The sequence below is a fragment of the Pseudophryne corroboree genome, chromosome 5 (assembly GCF_028390025.1).
Source record: "Pseudophryne corroboree isolate aPseCor3 chromosome 5, aPseCor3.hap2, whole genome shotgun sequence".
In the NCBI taxonomy this organism is placed as follows: domain Eukaryota; kingdom Metazoa; phylum Chordata; class Amphibia; order Anura; family Myobatrachidae; genus Pseudophryne; species Pseudophryne corroboree.
In genome coordinates, this window is record NC_086448.1 from 249376249 (window position 1) to 249392704 (window position 16456).

At 47.3% G+C, this 16456-nt stretch overlaps 1 protein-coding gene across 2 annotated transcripts in view; it reads left to right on the forward strand.

Annotated features, from left to right (window-relative positions):
• The window catches only part of OXSM (3-oxoacyl-ACP synthase, mitochondrial), a 152920-nt gene that overhangs the window by 68053 nt on the left and 68411 nt on the right, over positions 1–16456 (forward strand). For both annotated transcript variants that reach the window (XM_063922238.1, XM_063922239.1), the window contains exon 2: positions 13563–14551. In XM_063922238.1, the coding sequence (XP_063778308.1) occupies positions 13569–14551 (983 nt within the window). In that variant the 5' untranslated portion in view covers positions 13563–13568. The remainder of the gene's footprint in view (positions 1–13562; positions 14552–16456) is intronic.

Consider the following 16456-nt stretch of genomic DNA (forward strand, 5'->3'; position numbering starts at 1 on the left):
GCTAGGAAGGACGTGACGGCTCAACATTATCACCGTATATGGCGAAAATATGTGGCTTGGTGTGAGGCCAGGAATGCCCCTACGGAGGAATTCCAGCTGGGCAGTTTCCTTCACTTCCTACAGCCCGGAGTGAATTTGGGCCTAAAATTGGGTTCCATTAAGGTCCAGATTTCGGCCCTATCCATTTTATTTCAAAAAGAGTTGGCTTCTCTACCTGAAGTTCAGACGTTTGTAAAGGGAGTGCTGCATATTCAGCCCCTCTTTTGTGCCTCCAGTGGCACCTTGGGATCTTAACGTGGTGTTGAGTTTCCTGAAATCCCACTGGTTTGAACCACTCAAAACGGTGGAGTTGAAATATCTCATGTGGAAGGTGGTCATGCTATTAGCCTTGGCTTCGGCTAGGCGTGTGTCAGAATTGGCGGCTTCGTCACATAAAAGCCCTTATCTGGTTTTCCATGCGGATAGAGCAGAATTGCGGACCCGCCCACAATTTCTGCCGAAAGTGGTTTCATCCTTTCATATAAACCAACCTATTGTTGTGCCTGTGGCTACTACTGACTTGGAGGATTCCGAGTCACTGGATGTGGTCAGGGCTTTGAAGGTTTATGTAGCCAGAACGGCTAAGGTCAGGAAAACAGAATCTTTGTTTATCCTGTATGCTTCCAACAAGCTTGGGGCGCCTGCTTCAAAGCAAACTATTGCTCGCTGGATCTGTAGCACGATTCAGCAGGCTCATTCTGCGGCTGGGTTGCCGCTGCCTAAATCAGTTAAGGCCCATTCCACAAGGAAGGTGGGCTCTTCTTGGGCGGCTGCCCGAGGGGTCTCGGCATTACAGCTTTGCCGAGCATCTACTTGGTCAGGTTCAAACACCTTTGCAAAGTTCTACAAGTTTGATACCCTGGCTGAGGAGGACCTTGTGTTTGCTCATTCGGTGCTGCAGAGTCATCCGCACTCTCCCGCCCGTTTGGGAGCTTTGGTATAATCCCCATGGTCCTTACGGAGTCCCCAGCATCCACTAGGACGTTAGAGAAAATAAGATTTTACTTACCGGTAAATCTATTTCTCGTAGTCCGTAGTGGATGCTGGGCGCCGTCCCAAGTGCGGACTTCTCCTGCAATGCTTGTATATATTTATTGCTTAAATAAGGGTTATGTTATAGTTGCATCAGGGTTGATCTGATGCTCTGTTGTTGTTCATACTGTTAACTGGGTAAAGTTATCACAAGTTATACGGTGTGGCTGGTATGAGTCTTACCCTGGATTCCCAAAATCCTTTCCTTGTACTGTCAGCTCTTCCGGGCACAGTTTCTCTAACTGAGGTCTGGAGGAGGGACATAGAGGGAGGAGCCAGAGCACACCAGAATCCAAATTCTTTCTTAAAGTGCCCATGTCTCCTGCGGAGCCCGTCTATTCCCCATGGTCCTTACGGAGTCCCCAGCATCCACTACGGACTACGAGAAATAGATTTACCGATAAGTAAAATCTTATTTTCTCTCAACAACCATCATAAATAATGCTAAGGTTTTGTTTTCTATATACACAAATGAATGATTCATCGTAGTTGTAACCTTTTACATAATTAGACGATGATTATAATGTAACATGCTGATTGTAGTATTCCGTTAGCCTCCTATCTTATACTTCTGAATTCTTATTGCTATATAAACAAATATAGTCATTCATCCAAGAAACAGCAATGAGCTTTTTATATATACCCTGACTATGAAGCACGGTAGTTACACGTATAAATGCCAGGTGGTCTGTTGCCCCTGGCAACAGTGCTTAAGAGTTTGTTTTTTATACCATATCCCTGGACACAGAGGAAATGTACAGAATTAATCCCTCTAGACATATCATTATTAAGAAGACCCAGGTTTTTTACTTTTTGTGCATAATCGAAAACCTTTTCTCTGACGTCCTAGTGGATGCTGGGGACTCCGTAAGGACCATGGGAATAGACGGCTCCGCAGGAGACTGGGCACATATAAAGAAAGCTTTAGGACTATCTGGTGTGCACTGGCTCCTCCCCCTATGACCCTCCTCCAAGCCTCAGTTAGATTTCTGTGCCCGGCTGAGCTGGATGCAGACTAGGGGCTCTCCTGAGCTCCTAGGAAGAAAGTATATGTTAGGTTTTTTATTTTCAGTGAGACCTGCTGGCAACAGGCTCACTGCACCGAGGGACTAAGGGGAGAAGAAGCGAACCTACCTAAGTGGTGGTAGCTTGGGCTTCTTAGGCTACTGGACACCATTAGCTCCAGAGGGATCGAACACAGGACCCGACCTCGTCGTCCGTTCCCGGAGCCGCGCCGCCGTCCCCCTTACAGAGCCAGAAGCAAGAAGGTGGTCCGGAAAATCGGCGGCTGAAGACTTCTGTCTTCTCCAAGGTAGCGCACAGCACTGCAGCTGTGCGCCATTGCTCCTCATGCACACCACACACTGCGGTCACTGATGGGTGCAGGGCGCTGGGGGGGGGGCGCCCTGAGCAGCAATATTAACACCTTGGCTGGCGAACTGACACCATATATAGCCCCATGGGCTATATAGGTGTTTATTAACCCCTGCCAGAACTTTTACAATAGCGGGAGAAAGCCCGCCGAAAAAGGGGCGGAGCCATCTCCCTCAGCACACTGGCGCCATTTTCCCTCACAGCTCTGCTGGAGGGATCGCTCCCTGACTCTCCCCTGCAGTCCTGCACTACAGAAAAGGGTTAAAAAGAGAGGGGGGGCACAAATTAGGCGCAGTATATATATATATTATGCAGCTATAAGGGAAAACACTCTCTATAGGTCAGGCCTGGCCAACCCGTGGCTCTCCAGATGTTGTGAAACTACACATCCCAGCATGCCCTGCCACAGTTTTAGCATTCCTTAATAGCAAAACTGTGGCAAAGCATGATGGGACTTGTAGTTTTACAACAGCTGGAGAGCCACAGGTTGGCCAGGCCTGCTATAGGTGATATCCCTGTGATATATAGCGCTCTGGTGTGTGCTGGCATACTCTCCCTCTGTCTCCCCAAAGGGCTTTGTGGGGTCCTGTCCTCTGTCAGAGCATTCCATGTGTGTGTGCTGTGTGTCGGTACTGCTGTGTCGACATGTATGATGAGGATAATGATGTGGAGGCGGAGCAAATGCCTGTGAATGGGATGTCACCCCCTGCGGGGTCGACACCGGTGTGGATGGACTTATGGAAGGAATTACGTGACAGTGTCAACTCCTTACATAAAAGGTTTGACGACATAGGACAGCCGGCTGCTCAGCTTGTGCCTGTCCAAGCGTCTCACATGTCATCAGGGGCTCTAAAACGCCCGCTACCTCAGATGGCAGACACAGATGTTGACACGGATACCGACTCCAGTGTCGACGACTATGAGACTAGTGTACCTTCCAATAGGGCCACCCGTTACATGATTGAGGCAATTAAAAATGTATTACACATTTCTGATAATACCCCAGATACCACAAAAAAGGGTATTATGTTTGGTGACAGAAAACTACCAGTAGTTTTCCTGCATCTGAGGAATTGATATGAGGTGTGTGAGGAAGCGTGGACTTCCCCCGATAAGAAATTGATAATTTCTAAGCAGCGTACCCTTTTCCGCCAGAGGATAGGTCACGTTGGGAAATAACCCCTAGGGTAGATAAAGCGGTTACACGCTTATTAAAAAAGGTGGCACTACCGTCACGGATACGGCCGCCCTGAAGGACCTGCTGATAGAAAGCAGAAAACTACCCTTAAAGCTATATACACACACACGGGCATTATATTGAGACCTGCTATTGCCTCGGCATGGATGTGCAGTGCGGCAGCTGCGTGGTCAGATTCCCTGTCGGATAATATTTATACTATAGATAGGGACAATATTTTGCTGAAAATAGAGCATATAAAAGACGCTGTCTTATACATGCGTGATGCACAGAGGGATATTTGCCGACTGGCATCACTAATAAGCGCTATGTAAAACCATTGCCGCCAGACGGGGGTTATGGACTCGGCAATATGTCGGGCGATGCCGATTCAAAACGGCACATGGAAGTTTGCCCTAGAAGGGGGTGGAACTGTTTGGGGATGGTCTTTCAGACCTAGTTTCCACAGCTACGGCTGGGAAATCAAAACTTTTGCCACAAGCTACCCCACAGCAAAAGTAAGCACTGTATTATCAGGTACAGTCCCTTCGGCCCCAGAAAAGTAGAGGGCTAGAGGCTCATCTTTTCTGCCAAGAGGAAAAGGTAGAGGGAAAAAGCTGCAGCACACAGCTAGTTCCCGGGAGCAGAAGTCCTCCCCTGCGTCCGGTAAGTCCACAGCATGACGCTGGGGCTGCTCAGGCGGACCCGGGTACGGTGGGGGCCCGTCTCAGAAATTTTCAGCGCACAGTGGGCTCTCTCACAGGTGGATCCCTGGGTTCTTCAAACAGTATCTCAGAGGTACAGGCTGGAATTCGAGACGTCTCCCCCTCCCCCCGCCGTTTCCTAACATCTGCCTTACCGGCAACTCCCTCTGCCAGGGAGGCAGTGTTGGTGGCTATCCAAAAAACTGTATTCACAGCAAGTGATTATCAAGGTACCCCTCCTTCAACAGGAAAAGGGTTACTTTTCCACAATGTTTGTGGTACCGAAACCGGACGGTTCGGTGAGACCCATCTTAAATTTAAAATCCTTGAACACATATATAACAAAAGATTCAAGTTCAAGATGGAATCGCTCAGGGCGATTATTGCGATCCTGGACGAGGGGGATTACAGGGTCTCTCTGGACATCAAGGATACTTACCTGCATGTCCCCATTTACCCTCCTCACCAGGAGTACCTCAAGATTGTGGTACCGGACTGTCACTATCCGTTCCAGACGCTGCCGTTTGGATTATCCACGGCACCGAGGGTCTTTACCATGGGTAATGACCGAAATGATGATACTCCTTCGCAAGAAGGGAGTTTTAATTATCCCGTACTTGGACGATCTCCGGATAAAGGCGAGGTCCAAGGAACAGTTGGTAAGGGGGTAGCACTTTCTCGGGAAGTGCTGCAACAGCAGGACTGGATTCTCTATTCCAAAGTCACAGCTGGTCCCGACGACACGTCTTCTGTTCCTGGGAATGATTCTGGAAACAGACCAAATAAAAGTGTTTCTTCCAATGGATAAAGCCGAGGAGTTGTCATCTCTACTCAGAAACCTCCTAAGACCGGGACAGGTGTCGGTACATCAATGCACACGAGTCCTGGGAAAAATGGTAGCTTCGTACGAAGAAATTCCATTCGGAAAGTTCCACGCAAGGATTTTCCAGTGGGACCTGTTGGACAAATGGTCCGGGTCCTATCTCCAGATACAGCAGCGGATAACCCGGTCGGCAAGAACCAGGGTGTCGCTGCGGTGGTGGCTGCAGAGGGCTCATCTACTAGAGGGCCGCAGATTCGGAATACAGGACTGGGTCCTGGTAAACACGGATGCCAGCCTTCGGGGCTGGGGTGCAGTCACACAGGGAGTAAAATTCCAAGGACTGTGGTCCAAACAGGACACTCTCACTCAAAAAAGTCCGTATTTCGGAATATTCCGTATTTCGGAATATTTGGATATCGGATACTCAACCTGTATTTTCTTTTTTCTTCCCTTTTTTTGATCCTATGTTGTTGCACACGCATTATAACACTTTTGAGTGCCCCATTTTAGGAGAGTTCTTGTCTACCTTTCTTTGGTATATTTTTGTGAAACAGTTTAACTTAACTCTCAGGGAGCACCCCCCGTGTCTCTAATTAATATAAAAGCACAAAAGTGCATGATGTATGAAATTGGGGTATAAAGTGTCATTTATACAATGATTGTCCTTTGATCTTTAGTCATTTTGTTTGGGTTCGCTTTTAGGTCTGTGCGGACAACATTTTTCTTTCTATAACACTGTGAACATGTTGACTTTTTGTGGATGGTGACATGGTGCCTGTCAACACATTAAACCATGTTGACCATGGTCTCTGTTAGCTAACACCATCTGAAGAATATCCATTAGAACTAAGCAGATGTAATGTCAATAAAAAGTCAAAATTGTGTGCAGTAGCTACTAGGGGAGTATTGCAATAATTCCAGTAAAGAAAAAACAAAGGAATTTAGCAGCGCTTGCTCAGAATAACGACAGTTGGGTTTGAGCCTTGGAAAAATCAAAATATAATGACATAAAATACACACTAAAATAAAAGTCATATTTACGCTAAAAAAACCCACAAGATAAATCACCACTTTTGCTCAAATAATAGGAAGTCCATGTACGGTGCAAATAGCTGTAAACATGAAAAAAAATTTCTCTGACGTCCTAGTGGATGCTGGGAACTCCGTAAGGACCATGGGGAATAGACGGGCTCCGCAGGAGACTGGGCACTCTAAAAGAAAGATTAGGTACTATCTGGTGTGCACTGGCTCCTCCCTCTATGCCCCTCCTCCAGACCTCAGATAGAATCTGTGCCCGGCCAGAGCTGGGTGCTCCTAGTGGGCTCTCCTGAGCTTGCTAGAAAAGAAAGTATTTGTTAGGTTTTTTATTTTCAGTGAGATCTGCTGGCAACAGACTCACTGCTACGTGGGACTGAGGGGAGAGAAGCAAACCTACCTGCTTGCAGCTAGCTTGTGCTTCTTAGGCTACTGGACACCATTAGCTCCAGAGGGTTCGAACACAGGGCCTGACCTCGATCGTCCGTTCCCGGAGCCGCGCCGCCGTCCCCCTTGCAGAGCCAGAAGACAGAAGAGAAGCGATGAAATCGGCGGCAGAAGACTCCTGTCTTCATTAAGGTAGCGCACAGCACCGCAGCTGTGCGCCATTGCTCCCACAGCACACCACACACTCCGGTCACTGTAGGGTGCAGGGCGCTGGGGGGGGGGGGGGGCACCCTGGGCAGCAATTATAATACCTTTCGGCACTTAAAATACACATAATACAGTCTGAAAACTGTATATGTGTAAAAAAACCCCGCCATTAAGTTACATAAAACGCGGGACAGAAGCCCGCCGCTGAGGGGGCGGGGCCTTCTTCCTCAGCACACCAGCGCCATTTTCCCTTCACAGCTCCGCTGGAAGCAGCTCCCCAGGCTCTCCCCTGCAGTATCCTGATACAAGAAGAGTAAAAAAGAGAGGGGGGGCACATAAATTTAGGCGCAAATAAGATATTTAAGCAGCTATTGGGTAAATCACTTTTTATAGTGTAAATCCCTGTGTTATATAGCGCTGTGGTGTGTGCTGGCATACTCTCTCTCTGTCTCCCCAAAGGACTTTGTGTACGTGGAGGCGGAGCAGGGGCAGATAAGTGTGGTGTCGCCCCCGACGGGGCCGACACCTGATTGGATGGATATGTGGAAGGTCTTAACCGACAGTGTCAACTCCTTACATAAAAGGTTCGATGACGCAGCAGCCTTGGGACAGCCGGGATCTCAGCCCGCGCCTGCCCAGGCGACTCAGAAGCCGTCAGGGGCTCATAAACGCCCGCTAGCTCAGATGGTAGACACAGATGTCGACACGGAGTCTGACTCCAGTGTAGATGAGGATGAGACAAATGTACAGTCTACAAAGGCCATCCGATGCATGCTTACTGCAATGAAAGATGTATTGCACATTTCTGATATTAACCCGGTTACCACCAAGAGGGGTACTATGTTTGGGGAGAAAAAGCAGCCAGTGACTTTTCCCCCATCTGATGAATTAAATGATTTGTGTGAAGAAGCGTGGAATTCCCCTGATAAGAAACTAGTGATTTCTAAGAGGTTACTGATGGCATACCCTTTCCCGCCAATGGATAGGTTACATTGGGAAACATCCCCTAGGGTGGACAAGGCACTGACACGCTTATCTAAAAGGGTGGCACTGCCGTCTCAGGATACGGCCGCCCTAAAGGAGCCTGCGGATAGAAAGCAGGAAGCTATCCTGAAGTCTGTGTATACACACTCTGGTACTCTACTGAGACCTGCTATTGCTTCAGCCTGGATGTGTAGTGCTGCAGCAGCATGGACTGATACCCTGTCAGACAACATTGATTCCCTCGACAGGGATACTGTTTTGCTAACCATCGAACATATAAAAGACGTTGTCTAATATATGCGGGATGCCCAGAGGGACATTTGCCTGCTGGCATCTAGAATTAATGCAATGTCCATTTCTGCCAGGAGAGTATTATGGACTCGGCAGTGGACAGGTGATGCTGATTCTAAAAAACACATGGAGGTTTTGCCTTATAAGGGTGAGGAATTGTTTGGGGACGGTCTCTCGGACCTCGTATCCACAGCAACTGCTGGGAAGTCGACTTTTTTACCTCAGGTTCCCTCACAGCCTAAGAAAGCACCGTATTATCAAGTGCAGTCCTTTCGGCCTCAGAAAGGCAAGCGGGTCAGAGAAGCATCCTTTCTGGCCAGAGGCAAGGGTAGAGGAAAGAAGCTGCACCAGGCAGCCAGTTCCCAGGAACAAAAATCCTCCCCTGCTTCCACTAAGTCCACCGCATGACGTTGGGGCTCCACAGGCGGAGCCAGGTGCGGTGGGGGCGCGTCTCCGAAACTTCAGCAACCAGTGGGTTCGCTCACAAGTGAATCTCTGGGCTGTACAAATTGTATCTCAGGGATACAAGCTGGAGTTCGAGGCGACTCCCCCTCGCCGGTACCTCAAATCAGCTTTGCCAGCTGCTCCCAGGGAAAGGGAGGTAGTACTGGCGGCAATTCACAAGCTGTACCTCCAGCAGGTGATAATCAAGGTCCCCCTCTTTCAACAGGGCAGGGGTTACTATTCCACAATGTTTGTGGTACCGAAACCGGACGGTTCGGTGAGACCCATTCTGAATTTAAAATCCTTGAACACTTACGTAAGGAAGTTCAAGTTCAAAATGGAATCGCTCAGGGCGGTTATTGCAAGCCTGGAAGAGGGGGATTTTATGGTGTCGCTGGACATCAAGGATGCTTACTTGCATGTCCCCATTTACCCACCTCACCAGGAATACCTCAGGTTTGTGGTACAGGACTGTCATTACCAATTCCAGTCGTTGCCGTTTGGTCTCTCCACGGCACCGAGAATATTTACCAAGGTAATGGCCGAAATGATGATACTCCTTCGGAAGAAGGGAGTTATAATTATCCCGTACTTGGCCGATCTCCTCATAAAGGCGAGGTCCAGAGAGCAGTTGTTGGTCAGCGTAGCACTCTCTCAGGAAGTGTTGCAACAGCACGGCTGGATTCTGAATATCCCAAAGTCGCAGCTGATTCCTGCGACGCGTCTGCTTTTCCTGGGCATGATTCTGGACACAGAACAGAAGACAGTGTTTCTCCCGGTGGAGAAGGCCCAGGAATTGTCTTCTCTGGTCAGGGACCTCCTGAAACCAAAACAGGTGTCGGTGCATCACTGCACGCGAGTCCTGGGAAAGATGGTGGCTTCTTACGAAGCAATTCCCTTCGGCAGGTTCCATGCAAAGATCTTTCAGTGGGATCTGTTGGACAAATGGTCCGGATCGCATCTTCAGATGCATCGGTTGATCACCCTGTCCCCAAGGGCCAGGGTGTCTCTGCTGTGGTGGCTGCAGAGTGCTCATCTTCTCGAGGGCCGCAGGTTCGGCATACAGGACTGGGTCCTGGTGACCACGGATGCAAGCCTCCGAGGATGGGTGGCAGTCACTCAGGGAAGAAACTACCAAGGACAGTGGTCAAGTCTGGAGACTTCACTACACATAAATATACTGGAACTAAGGGCCATTTACAACGCCCTGAGTCAAGCAGAGCCCCTGCTTCAAAACCACCCAGTACTGATTCAATCAGACAACATCACGGCGGTCGCCCATGTAAACCGCCAGGGCGGCACGAGAAGCAGGATGGCAATATCAGAAGCCACAAGGATTCTTCGATGGGTGGAGAATCACGTGCTAGCACTGTCAGCAGTGTTCATTCCGGGATTGGACAACTGGGAAGCAGACTTCCTCAGCAGGCACGACCTCCACCCGGGAGAGTGGGGACTTCATCAAGAAGTCTTCACACGGATTGTAAATCGCAGGGAACTGCCACGGGTGGACATGATGGCGTCCCGCCTCAACAAAAAGCTAAAAAAAATATTGCGCCAGGTCAAGGGACCCTAAGGCGATAGCTGTGGACGCACTAGTGACACCGTGGGTGTACCAGTCATTTTATGTGTTCCCTCCTCTTCCTCTCATACCCAAGGTACTGAGGATAGTAAGAGAGGAGTAAGAACTATACTCATCGTTCCGGATTGGCCAAGAAGAACTTGGTACCCAGAACTACAAGAAATGATCTCAGAGGACCTATGGCCTCTGCCTCTCAGACAGGACCTGTTACAGCAGGGGCCCTGTCTATTCCAAGACTTACCGCGGCTGCGTTTGACAGCATGGCGGTTGAACGCCGGATCCTAACGGAAAATGGCATTCCAGATGAAGTGATTCCTACGCTGATAAAAGCTAGGAAGGATGTGACAGCAAAGCATTATCACTGCATATGGCGGAAATATGTCGCTTGGTGTGAGGCCAGGAAGGCCCCAACAGAGGAATTCCAGCTGGGTCGATTTCTGCACTTCCTACAGTCAGGGGTGACCATGGGCCTAAAATTGGGGTCCATAAAGGTCCAGATTTCGGCCCTATCTATTTTCTTTCAAAAAGAACTGGCTTCACTGCCTTAAGTACAGACGTTTGTAAAGGGAGTGCTGCATATTCAGCCCCCTTTTGTGCCTCCAGTGGCACCTTGGGATCTTAACGTTGTGTTGGATTTCCTGAAATCACACTGGTTTGAGCCACTTAGGACCGTGGAGCTAAAGTATCTCACGTGGAAGGTGGTCATGCTGTTGGCCTTGGCTTCAGCTAGGCGTGTGTCAGAATTGGCGGCTTTGTCATGTAAAAGCCCGTATCTGATCTTCCATATGGACAGGGCAGAATTGAGGACTCGTCCCCAATTTCTCCCAAAGGTGGTATCAGCGTTTCATTTGAACCAACCTATTGTGGTGCCTGCGGCTACTCGGGACTTGGAGGATTCCAAGTTGCTGGACGTAGTCCGGGCTTTGAAAATTTATGTTTCCAGGACGGCTGGAGTCAGGAAAACTGACTCGCTATTTATCCTGCATGCACCCAACAAGCTGGGTGCTCCTGCTTCAAAGCAAACTATTGCTCGCTGGATCTGTTGCACGATTCAGCTGGCACATTCTGCAGCTGGACTGCCGCATCCTAAATCAGTGAAAGCCCATTCCACAAGGAAGGTGGGCTCTTCTTGGGCGGCTGCCCGAGGGGTCTCGGCTTTACAGCTTTGCCGAGCTGCTACTTGGTCGGGTTCAAACACATTTGCTAAATTCTACAAGTTTGATACCCTGGCTGAGGAGGACCTTGAGTTTGCTCATTCGGTGCTGCAGAGTCATCCGCACTCTCCCGCCCGTTTGGGAGCTTTGGTATAATCCCCATGGTCCTTACGGAGTACCCAGCATCCACTAGGACGTCCGAGAAAATAAGAATTTACTCACCGGTAATTCTATTTCTCGTAGTCCGTAGTGGATGCTGGGCGCCCGTCCCAAGTGCGGACTCTCTGCAATACATGTATATAGTTATTGCTTTACTAAAGGGTTATTGTTATGAGCCATCCGTAAAAGAAGGCTCAGTTGTTCATACTGTTAACTGGGTATGGTTATCACAAGTTGTACAGTGTGATTGGTGTGGCTGGTATGAGTCTTACCCTGGATTCCCAAAATCCTTTCCTTGTACTGTCAGCTCTTCCGGGCACAGTTTCTCTAACTGAGGTCTGGAGGAGGGACATAGAGGGAGGAGCCAGAGCACACCAGAATCCAAATTCTTTCTAAAAGTGCCCATGTCTCCTGCGGAGCCCGTCTATTCCCCATGGTCCTTACGGAGTTCCCAGCATCCACTACGGACTACGAGAAATAGAATTACCGGTGAGTAAATTCTTATTTTTTGTAATTGTAACGATTCCAATTGATTCTTTGTTGTAGAAACCTTCATGGGGGCAGCCCACTAAAGCGGGATCTTCTGCCCCCCCCCTCTCAGGGCTGCACACATTCAGTAGTATGGGCTGGATCTATAGAAATAAGGAAAAAAAGCAATGGACCTCAGTGGCATGCTCATGAAACTCTTGATTAGTAAGCACTTTATAGGACAAATTTGACTACATTCTGTACTGCTGTGAGCAAGTAGATCAGTGGTACTTAAACTCTGTCCTCAGGACCCCACACAGTTCACGTTTTCCAGGTCACCTAGCGGGTGCACAGGTGTATTCATTACTCATAATAAATAAATAAAAACACAGGGCTTATAAAACCACCAAAAAATCTATACGTGTTAACCACTTCAATTAATATCAAGTTTCTGCAGCTCCTAATGGTGGTACTGTTCCACCCACTAGATAACAGAAATGCAATAAATATAAAGGAGCGCTGAAACAAAGATATATTGTTCAATTGCTAATAACCGTTTTATTTGAATACATTCCACATAGAACAACAGTTAAAATTAATTTAAAACCGTGCAATTACTTCAAACCCATGCCCCTGTCTCCATAAAGCCGTCTCTCCTGACTTTATTAGGTAACAGTCCATATAACTGCTTGTAACCAATTTGTATCTCAATTCTCAAATGGACACAATTGTCCCTTTAAAACAGAATTTAACAGTCTCCGTGGTACCACTTGTAAACTTGTGTCCAAAAGCGGGGGAGAACGCTGTGATTGTGTGAGTGTCCGCAGCGGTATGCTATGACCTCTGGTTGTAAGCAACCGCAGTATAAGATGCTGATTACTCACGGCTTCGGCTTCTGTTAAACGGGGATCGGACCTCCTTAGCCAGGTACTGCGTTTCTCCGCCAGTAGGGCAAGCGGTTTCGTCAGATGAATATTCCTCTGACGAAACCGCTTGCCCTACTGGCGGAGAAACGCGTAAGGAGGGCACTTTTGTTTGTATCCAGTTGCCTGTAGCCTCCACCATCTCTTCTTGTGACTGCACAGCGGGCCGATGAGTCGTTTGACTGGGGATACAGCTGAAGCGATACCTGGCTAAGGAGTTCCGCTCCCCGTTTAACAGAAGCCGTTAATCAATGCAAACATGCCTGGGCATCTTAATACATATACAATGAATGTATGTATGCCTTAGGCACTAAATGGTAATAATGAGATGTCTTATTAAAATATTCACGAATTATGTAATTGTTAAAAAAATAAAACAGAAGTTTGGTTTTGGGGTACTCCGAAATGGGTTCAATCGTCTTATGTGTTCCATATATTGCATGCTGTGAACATTTACAGACACTGAATGCTGCATGTAGTCATACAGTAGTAGCGTTGTAACATATACGTGACATAGCGGAAATAACAACTGCCATGTTTAGTACATATTCATGTTTCGTACATATTCATATTCACAGCAAGTAGCTATCTCGGTTTCTATGATTCTTTCATGATTTTAATAATTGACCCTTTGAAGATGAATCCCATCTTTAAGTGCAGTCTACGTTTTCAAACTGTGGCAGAATAGAACTTGTAGCATTTCCACAACTTGCATTTAAAAAAATATTGTTTAGACTACTGCTTGTATAAATTGTATCATCTGGTGTTTTCTCCCTTTCCAGACACTCATGATTTTCCAAATGAGAGGGGTAATAAGAACTCATCAATTCCACCATTTATTACTAAAACATTTTAAAAGATTTTCTTTTGAAAGAAGAGGTTTGTGTACTAATGCAACTCAAAAGTCTCATCGACGAGTTGTTGTGACTGGTATTGGTATAGTATCACCTTTAGGTGTTGGCACTCAGTTGGCATGGAATCGTCTCATAAAAGGAAAAAGTGGAATAGTTTCTCTAGCAAGTGATGTATACCAAAATATCCCTTGTAGAGTAGCTGCTCGTGTACCAAAAGGTCATGGAGAGGGAGAGTTCAGTGAAGAATTATATATTTCAAGGTCAGATGTTAAAGCAATGTCATCTGCCACGATTATGGCTTTAGCTGCTGCAGAGCAAGCAATTGTTGATTCCAACTGGATTCCAAAGACTCGAGAAGATCAAGAATCCACAGGTGTGGCAATAGGCATGGGAATGGTTCCTCTTGGAGATGTTACAGAGACTGCTGTCCTCTTTCAAACAAAAGGATATAACAAAGTCAGTCCCTTTTTTGTGCCAAGGATCTTGATCAATATGGCAGCAGGACATATCAGTATCAAATACAAACTCAAAGGACCAAATCATGCAGTTTCAACAGCCTGCACAACTGGAACCCATGCTATTGGAGACTCATTTAGGTTTATCACTCATGGGGATGCTGATGTAATGGTGGCAGGTGGAACAGAGGCTTGTATCAGCCCTTTGGCACTTGCTGGCTTTGCAAGAGCCCGAGCACTTAGTACAAGCTATAATGCAGATCCCCAGAAGGCATGTCGACCGTTCCATCCTGAACGAGAAGGCTTTGTTATGGGAGAGGGAGCAGCTGTGTTAGTATTAGAAGAATATGAACACGCACTGGCAAGAAGTGCTAAAATCTATGCTGAAGTCTTAGGATACGGATTGTCAGGGGATGCTTGTCACATAACAGCGCCAAGTCCAGAAGGGGATGGAGCATTCAGGTAAATGTCAAACTTTCAAGCCCACTTGGTCTTTATTAAAGCTTAAATTGTCGGCTATTTCAATCTCTGTTTGTAAAGGTTAAGAGAAAAGAGTAGACAGCTGTGGTGAGTAAGCATCTGATTCATTTTTGTTGTACTTTTATTTCTACCAAAACGTCTATTTTTGCCTGTCACACAGTTTTATTAGAAGCTGACTAATGTGAATTGGAGCAATGAACACCTGTTATTCTAAGATGTTGAAATTTAGCTGTGTTTGGACTGAAGTGCCATATCTGTAATGAGTGCTAAGTCACCATACCGCCAGTTAGGATCCTGGATGTCACAATGCCGACGCCGGAATCCTGAATAGCGGGGGAAATACTGATGCCGGAATCCTGGCGCCACAGGCTTTCCTGCCTCTATGGATGTCCATGACTCCTATAGAGGGAGATAGTGTGCCAGAAGCGTGGTGAGTGCAGTCAGCCCGCAAGGGGCTTGCTAGTGATCGCCCCGCTACCGGCATATACTGTCTGTATACTGAGGGCCGGGATCCCGGTCGCCGGTTTTACGTACTGATCCAGTCTGCGGGGCACATGGGTCAAAGGCACATCGTACAAACGCTCCACACCCAGGACAGACCCTACTGTGTACCACTGCCATGTAGTGTTTCTCCCCTTATTGCCAGCAACTGCATATTTCAGGTGATAGCAAAGTCTCTGGCACTGAACCAGAACCTTTAGTATCTTCTGTGCATGTGACACCTTCCCAAGAATATTGCAGGAAAGATGGAGCTGTTGGAAGACGTTAATAGGAGGCCGGCTTCGCATGGACCCTCCCAAACATTTATTCCTTTGTTGCATTATCTCTTACTAGACAACAGGATTCCATTTACTTTTTTATTTCTAATGGGCAGTAAAGATTAAAATGTCATTTACATTTGAGGCTTTGAGAAGCCAAGAGTTAGGCATTTTTTTTTTTTTAATAACGAGGTCATGCTCTCTCACAAGAGTAGTATGCATAATTTCGGGCCTTTTTATCTTTGTCACAAGTCTAATTCCTGTAAATGTATATCTTTCATCTGTGGTGACACTGGAGAACACTGGGTATTGGTGGAGCTAGAGGAGGCTGAGCACTGAAAAGTGAAAGTTTGACAGCACAGGTGGTGAATAGGTGAACAAGGCACACCTAATACACAATGAAAAGGAGTGTAGTGGGCCTAAATAGTCACAGCCCTGGGAAACAACACAGGGCAAAGCCTGGGGCGTAAGGGTGTACGTCCAGTGTCCACCCATGGAATTCAGAGAAGCCGTGTGTATGTGTGTGCTGGCTCCTCCCCTCTATGCCCAGACTCGGTTTAGAAAAATGTGGCCAAGGAGCTGGGTGCATTTCTCTGGAGCTCCAGAGAGTTTCCTTTCCTTTTTGGTTTTTTTAAGTTTTTATTATTTTAAGGTAACCCTGGTTGGACCTCAGCAACTTTTCCTGTGTCTAAAGAGTTAAACTCACTGGCTAAGGAAGCATGGCTAAATCCTGATAAAAAATTGTTAAATTCCTCAGAAGTTTTGAACTACCTTTTCCCTCCAGATGAGGACAGGAAGGTATGGGAACCCCCCCGTCAAGCGATACGTCTGTATCCAGACTGTCTAAGAAATCCCTAAAAGAGCCAGCTGACCGTAAGATTGAGACCACGCTCAAGGCAATATATACTGCAGCAGGCGCAGCACAACGCCCCACAATTGTTTGTGGGTGGATTTCCAGGGTGGTAGTCAAGTGCTCAGATAATGTTATTGACTGTTTAGACTCTCTGCCCCGGGATGAGGTCATTACTCTGCTGCAACATATACAGGATGCTGCAAATTTTACGAGTGAGGCTATTAAAGTGTTGTGTAAGATAAATGGCCACGCTGCTGCTATGGCTGTTTCGGTGTG